We start from the raw sequence: 7,038 nt of genomic DNA, 5'->3' as shown, positions 1-7,038 counted from the left end.
GTTTGGTCTGATTCCTCTCTTAAGAAAATAATAGTTTGGTCTGGGCCTTCGTGTTTGGTCTGATAATTTGGTTTGGGCCTCAGTGTTTGGACAAATAATAAAGTGAATAATAAAACGCTCCTTTTTGTGTTTCAATCGTAGGGCTTCATCGTTACCTTTCTTCCAGAGTTGAACTCGCTTCGTTTTCCTTAGTCTGCAAAGTTCTCTTCTCATTAAATTCGACAGTTAGTGTCATTCACATTAAACTCTGTAACAATTTCGACCTTTTCGTTTCGTTTCGTTTCGTTTCGTTTCTTGGCCGTCAAATCTATAAATAAGAGATGGTTGAGATGAACAAAGAGGACGCGGTGAAGATGATTTGTTGATGGTTTCTGGGTTTAGTTCTGCTGATTGGGTCGAGTTTGGGTTGTGGATAAAGAAGTAGAAGAGAGTAGTTAGGTGGTGTTGATGATGATTGTTTGGAAATGTGCAAGCCGTTTGTTGGTGAAAGATTGGGTAAAGAGGTTGGTTCTGAGTCTTCTGCCGTTGTTTACTTTGCTGGAATCGTAGCTTTTTTTCTCAGTGTATGGTTGAGGTCTGATTCGGAGTTATGAAAAGATCTGCGAGAATCTGTGTTTCAGATGATCTCTGGATTCCACAGTTGCTACTTCTTTGGTGAGTTTTTTATCCTTTCTATGGAGAGTTCTTTGTAGTCTTTAATTACATGGAATACATATGATTGGGTATATTCTGATGTTTTCTTGAATTTGACTTCACAGATGGCATTCTCAAGATGCTTCTGGTGGAGCCATATCTGCATTTGACTCCACTACTGGTAGGTTTTTTAGCTAAACATTGTTTCTACTCTATAGGTGACATGAGAATTTCAAATTTAATATTCTTCATTTATAAAATGTTATGAAGTTGTTTTCGTTGAATCATATTTGTATATGGAAGGGCTGTTATTGCTTTATTGAATCATACTGACACTCTTAAAATCTTTTAAGGTCCAGAAGACGAAGCTGCTTTAATTGAAACCATAACATAAGCTATGATTGAATCGGCTGAGAGGTTATTCATCAACCCTAGAAGTGGAAATTTTGAAAGAAGTTTACAGTTAAAGAACATTGCTATCAACTGGTTGTTTCTTATTGGCAAGGCCTGTCTTAGGTATGCATATAGTTATTGGCTACTCAAAAGTTAGTTGATTTCGGTTACTTGATTGTTTTTGCTTATACTTCAAAACGATCACACAGAAAAACTGAAGATGAAGAGGAAACCTGCAGGTACATGAACATGTTCTCTAAGGTGAAGTAATTAGAGATGTGGATGCACTGCTAATCTCTACGCCTGCATCCTTCATCCAGACCTCTGTGTCGCTGATCTCTCCTCCGGTAAATGAAACTTGATATAACATCTCTCATCGACTCATCGCATCTTTTTCATATTTTCTAAAAAAACGAAGCTTTTTGATTTTTTTATCGAACTTTCAGAAATCAAAGTCAATGGTTTCCCTTGCAAAGACGCAGCTACCGTCACATCACTCGATTTCTTCTCACCTGGAATAGCGAATCCAGTTCTTACCAACAACACATTCGGATCCTTGGTCACATGAGCTAACTTGATGAACGTCCCAGGTCTCGACATACTAGGTGTCTCCCTCACTCGCACCCCCGTGCCACCAAAGTCGTCTACGTCCTCGAAGGAACACTCGACTTTGGGTTTCTCAGGACGGCCAACAAGCTCTTCTCTCAATCTCTCAAGAAAGGTGACGTCTTTGCTTTCCCCAAAGGACTCGTGCATTTCCAGAAGAACAATGGCAGTATCCCTGCTTCCGGTCATCGCTGCTTTCAATAGCCAGCTTCTTGGAACTTAGTCTCTTGGTGCTACTTTGCTCGGCTCTACACCTCCTGTTCCTGACAGCATCTTGGCTCAAGCCTTTCAGACATCTCCAGAAACTGTTCAAAACATCACAACCAAGTTATAACCCAACAAGTAAGAATGATCGTTTGCTTCCGTTTTTTTTTTAATCTTGTGGAATAATGATCTTTGAGTGTACATTTTGAGCGTCATTGTCTCATGTAATATCTTGTATATAATACAGTTAGATTTTTCTTTTCTTTGGTTTCACGTCGACTAGATTTGTGTAAAGCTGATGTTGACTTTATTTTTAAAACTTTCAAATAAGCAGTTAATTCATCCACTTATTTTATGCATACAACAATCAAACTTAGAGAAGACTCCTTACGTATGGGGGGGACTCTTAATTCTCTAATATATTATATGTTTGAAAAAATAATAATAATTTTGGTAGTAGAGAGATATGATTACAACAAAAAATATCCAGTCTCTGGTACTCTGACAATACACTATCGCGATAATACACGTTTGTGTCAGCTCTCTTCAAATGCATTCTTGGATAATTGATTTAAAAAACATTACACATGACCATCAATCTGAATTAAATATATACAAACTTAACCATTCAACCCATTTAATTACTCAATCTCATCTTTTCCTCATAATACAATCTACGCTTCTACATGACCGACACACGATTTTAACACGAATCAGGGTTTTGCCTTCATCAACAATACATGAAACTTCAATTTTCAACTACAATAATGAAAGTATTTGTCAACACTCCGCGCTTGCGCGGGGCTACACCCCTAGTACATTGAAATGAAACAGTTTTAGTGACTACTCCTACTCAGTCTTTGCTCCCTTTTTCATAAAGCTCCTCGTCAGAAGAAAATCTTTGACGAAAATGGGCATATGGTGCATGATCGCCATGACGGTAGACAGCCGTCCTGTAGAGAACCAAGCCGGCGGGTTTTTCTTCAACACTACCGATACCGTCTCTTTCGCAAATGTGGCGGCAGGTGTTGGTTTTATGTTTTGCGCCAAAAACGCCCTTTCACGGATAGATTCCTGGAAAGGTTTGTATAGTTTCAGCTCAGGCAAGTTGTTGAAGCTCGCTATCGCTGAGTCGGCTATGTTTGATTGAATACCTCCTGGGACAATGTTGATTACATCAATCCCAAATGGCCTAAGCTCCAACCTTATAAAACAAGAGACAAAACACACACAAAATAAGATGCATGATGAGCAAGAATCCTGAAGTACTAGACAAACCTTAATGTGTCGGTAAGAGCATGAAGAGCAGCTTTAGATGCAGTATAAACCCCAGCCCATGGTCCAGGTGCCATGATGCTAATACTTCCTATGTTCACAATCTTTCCCCTTTTCTTAGACGCCATGTGAGGTACAACAGCTTGAGTCATCCTCATCGAACCTGCAAGAAGAGTTTTGCAGCAAAAATTTTGAGTCAGGAATTTTAACGAACACTTGGTGATCATCATTCACGAATTTTATTACCAAACACATTGGTGTTGAAGGTGTTTTCCATGGCCTGAATTGGAATCTCCGCGAGTGGTCCGATACATTGAACTCCGGCGTTATTGACCAGAACATCGATCTGACCAAACTTGTCTATAACTTCCGACACAACTTTACTCACGCTCTGTTCCGACTGAACATCGAGCTCTTGCACAAAGAACTTGGGATCTTTCTCCAAATCAGCCATCGTGCTCTGCGATCGACTCGTCGCCACCACTCGAAAACCATTCGCCGAGAACTCACGAGCCAGCGCGTGGCCGATTCCTCCCTGAGAGCATCCCGTGATGAGAACCACTGGCATCTCATCGCTGCTTCCCATTCTTATTAGCTCAGAAAGAAACTATGATACATCTTTTAAGAGGAATCCGGAATATAAGGGTCGAATTGCAAAAAATGACGCCGAAGTTTCTTCAACACAGCAAAAGGATGATACAGTTTTATAATATTTTCCACGTAGGTCCCTGATATTTGTTTTATCTTTTACTTTCAGCGACAGAAAATATAAAGTCAAAGAGGTATCCATTTGATTAATTCAGATATTTACTTTTTTTTTTTACATAAACTCCCAAATCATAAGAAAAACACAAGGCAGGTACTGTAGATTATAAAACGAAATTAAGATTATGAACAAAGTTGTGTATCAAGCAGAGAAGAAGCCATGGGAGATGGCTAGAGCAAACTGAGATTTAGGATCAAACTTCTTCATGAAACTCTCTATCTTCTTCTCGCTGACTCCTATTGTCATCTTCGCCGGAACATTTTTCCACCAGTCGAATTCCAACGACGCCGATCGCGAATCCGCCGACTGTCTCACCCTCCGCTCATACTCCTCCGCCACTAAAATCGCTATGTCAGCCATTGAACCGATCAATGTCTATCTTTCTTGCTTTCGGTCTGGTTATTTCTTCTCTCTCACGTACGGTTATGTCTGGTTCTGTACTAAAATGGATTGTTCTCAACCTGTCAACCAGAAAAGGTATTTATATACTGCTTTGACGTGCGGTATTGGATAAGGTTGGGTCAATATTTCTCTTGTTTAATTTTTTTTAATTATTATAAAATTGGGTTAGTGGTATTTTATGCCGTGCCGAATCTGTTGGTACGGGTGGTTTTAGTGAGAAGGTGGGCATGGTCTGTTTTATTTTATTTTACTTTTTTTTCAATGGAAATCAGAAAATATCGTTGTTTAAAATTATAAAATAACAAAGTAAATCAAGTCTTATTTGACGATAAAACAAATCAAGGCTTATTTAGACAAAATATTGAAATTTTTGTGTGGTAATAGGAGTTGTCAAAATTAAAGTTTCCATATAATATTATTAAGGTCTCTGTATTATTAACCAGTACTTGTAAATATATGTCAATGACAATCTGCCATAAGTATTGTCGAACATGGGTTAATTCGAGTCTCAGGTTTCCAGCTAAAAAACTATGGGTCGAAAACCTGACAGTGTGAAAACTCTACAGTTGAATGAAAGCAGTTAAATAAAAGTCACGTGTGTATTAAGCTCTTTAAGTTTGTGATCCACACTTAAATTGCTTTAAGCCCAATTACGAAGGTCAGCCTAATAATTATTCAGACAATTGTATCCAAATATATGGTATGGGCCTAACTCGATGAACATCATTCATATTCTTGAAAGACGAAGAGTAGACCCAACTTTCAGTGTATTACGACTTTAAATGGTTGCTATTTCGTCTGCACAAAAGAGGTTACCATTCCATTTTTTTGGGTGCAAGTTACTATTCCATTTTATACGTGTGAATTGGTGACTAAACGGTTAATGATCATCCTCTACACTTTTCATTGTTCTATATACTAAGACGTTTTTTTACAAAGATTGTCGCTACAATTCAATTGTTACATTCTTTCGACCAGCTTTTGTCTAAAACGTGTTTGTAAGTATAGCATAAAAAACAATTGTGCACGTACACATCTTCAAATATAAAATAAATCAATATATTTTACAAATTTTAATTAATATTAGCTATGATTCAAATATCATAGTGCGCGTGAAAAAACAATATTATTGATTTCCCCATTAATATTGTTCCAAAGAAATAACATGAAATGAAATACAGTTTATGATAAATCTAAAAAGGAAAGCAAACGTAGACGAGAAAACGAAGTAATCTTAAATCGTGATAGTTAACAGTTTAAATTCTTTCTCTCTGTTGATCAAAAAAAATTATTTCTCTCTTTTTCCACCTTTTCTAGTCAATATTCTCCTATTCTCTTGCTTTGTAAATGTCTTTTGGAAAAAGAAGAAGAGAAAATGATATTTGTACACCTGGAAGGCTGTACTATAAATTTGTAGTTGTTTAAATATTTGCAAATACTTCTGAAACACGAATTATATAGTTCTGAAAATTATCCAGATTGCTGAGCGATACCTTCTTATCAAATTCTTACGCGTTTCTTTCGTTTTTGTTGAACATGCCAGAAGCTTAGACAATTAGGAGTCTTTTTTTACATCGTTTGTCAACTTCTTTTTCTTACATCGTTTGTCGACGACTATTAGTATTAGGAGTCTAATTCGATTGGAAAGTATAGTAGCTGCTATTATATTACAAAGCGAACATTTATCTAATATATTCACTGTAACACCCAACTTGTTAAAGCATGACACCTTTACACCTAAGTGGATAAGTGGGATCGACTTCAACCCTATGGAGTCTTTTCCGAGCCCCGTAGGGGCATGGATTCCTTCGTTTATTTATTAATTCGTTTTAAATATTATTAATTTGCTGGGTAATCTTTATTTTCTTTATCGAGAATCTCTTCTCGAATAATTCTTAAGGCACTCAATTCTTCAACAAAGAATCAGATCTGAAAAAATATGTATTAACATGATTTGGTATTAGCTTACCAATACAAGGCCATGACTAACCCGATATTTATTTTTAGTAATAATTAATAGGGTTGTTGGAAAACTATTCCAGGAATATAAAAGCGCCTAACTAAATTACATGGTCGTATGACGCAAACAATGACCCAAAACGTCTTCTCAATCAACACTCTTCATATATATGCTCCTACATGAGCACATATCAATGCATCATAATGATGATACTATACTATTATAAGAAAATTATTTTTAGAAAAAGAAAGATGCAATGCTACTATATAATAGGTCAGATATAGACCGACGATGGGGCCAAAGGTTGCTTTACTTCTAAGTTCTATTAACGCCCCTAACAATTATTTAAATAGAAATTCACTTTATAGTTTATTATCCCATTTAGAACATTATAAATTCATTAATTATCCCACTAGTAAATTTTGCATCTCCTTTAGGCTCGTGCACGTGCCAACGTATGGATCCAATTCTATCAGCATGTACTCAATAGATCATTAATTATTATTAATATAATTTATGAAAACCTGTACATTCAGTATACGAATCAATGATTCGGTCTTCGTGTTGTTATCATTGAATACTAACTAGATCATGACCCGTGCACCTGCGCGGATTTATCTTTTGATTCATATATTTTATATATATATTGTATATTATTTAAGATTTTTTTTTTTTTTGACAACAATGAATTACTCTAACGTGATTCCACCGGTTCAGAAAGCCAAACCGGAGGTATCGAATCAACATATAACATAGCTGATGGTGAACTCCTTGCCCCATGAGCAAGCTTGTCCGCCAT

At 36.6% G+C, this 7,038-nt stretch overlaps 2 protein-coding genes and 1 pseudogene across 2 annotated transcripts; 1 reads left to right on the top strand and 2 right to left on the bottom strand.

The window, feature by feature from the left end:
• Nucleotides 1–464: 464 nt before the first annotated feature.
• On the top strand, nucleotides 465–1,966 carry LOC108807929 (germin-like protein subfamily 2 member 1; annotated as a pseudogene).
• Nucleotides 1,967–2,449: 483 nt separating this feature from the next.
• On the bottom strand, nucleotides 2,450–3,763 carry LOC108856730 (short-chain dehydrogenase RED1). Its single transcript, XM_018630600.2, has 3 exons — nucleotides 3,358–3,763; nucleotides 3,115–3,274; nucleotides 2,450–3,040 (listed from the first exon to the last, which is right to left on the bottom strand). Exons 1-3 carry the CDS (start codon nucleotides 3,695–3,697, stop codon nucleotides 2,686–2,688), a joined length of 855 nt encoding a protein of 284 aa, XP_018486102.1. The 5' UTR covers nucleotides 3,698–3,763; the 3' UTR covers nucleotides 2,450–2,685.
• A 117-nt stretch (nucleotides 3,764–3,880) lies between these two features.
• On the bottom strand, nucleotides 3,881–4,345 carry LOC108856732 (uncharacterized). The gene has a single exon (XM_018630602.2). The coding sequence runs from the start codon at nucleotides 4,235–4,237 to the stop codon at nucleotides 4,019–4,021; it is 219 nt and encodes a 72-aa protein (XP_018486104.1). The 5' UTR covers nucleotides 4,238–4,345; the 3' UTR covers nucleotides 3,881–4,018.
• Nucleotides 4,346–7,038: the final 2,693 nt, after the last annotated feature.

The sequence above is a fragment of the Raphanus sativus genome, chromosome 5 (assembly GCF_000801105.2).
Source record: "Raphanus sativus cultivar WK10039 chromosome 5, ASM80110v3, whole genome shotgun sequence".
NCBI classification, from domain to species: domain Eukaryota; kingdom Viridiplantae; phylum Streptophyta; class Magnoliopsida; order Brassicales; family Brassicaceae; genus Raphanus; species Raphanus sativus.
Note: the sequence above shows the minus strand (reverse complement) of the source record. Positions and strands in the feature narration are given on the sequence as shown.

What these genes read in the sequence shown, in the direction of transcription:
- LOC108856730 (XM_018630600.2), bottom strand. Translation starts at nt 3,697, where the DNA reads ATGGGAAGCAGCGATGAGATGCCAGTGGTTCTCATCACGGGATGCTCT. An exon ending in CTTCAACACCAATGTGTTTG is followed by an intron (nt 3,275 to 3,357) that starts GTAATAAAATTC and finishes CTCTTCTTGCAG; the next exon opens with GTTCGATGAGGATGACTCAA. An exon ending in GCTCTTACCGACACATTAAG is followed by an intron (nt 3,041 to 3,114) that starts GTTTGTCTAGTA and finishes TTGTTTTATAAG; the next exon opens with GTTGGAGCTTAGGCCATTTG.
- LOC108856732 (XM_018630602.2), bottom strand. Translation starts at nt 4,237, where the DNA reads ATGGCTGACATAGCGATTTTAGTGGCGGAGGAGTATGAGCGGAGGGTG.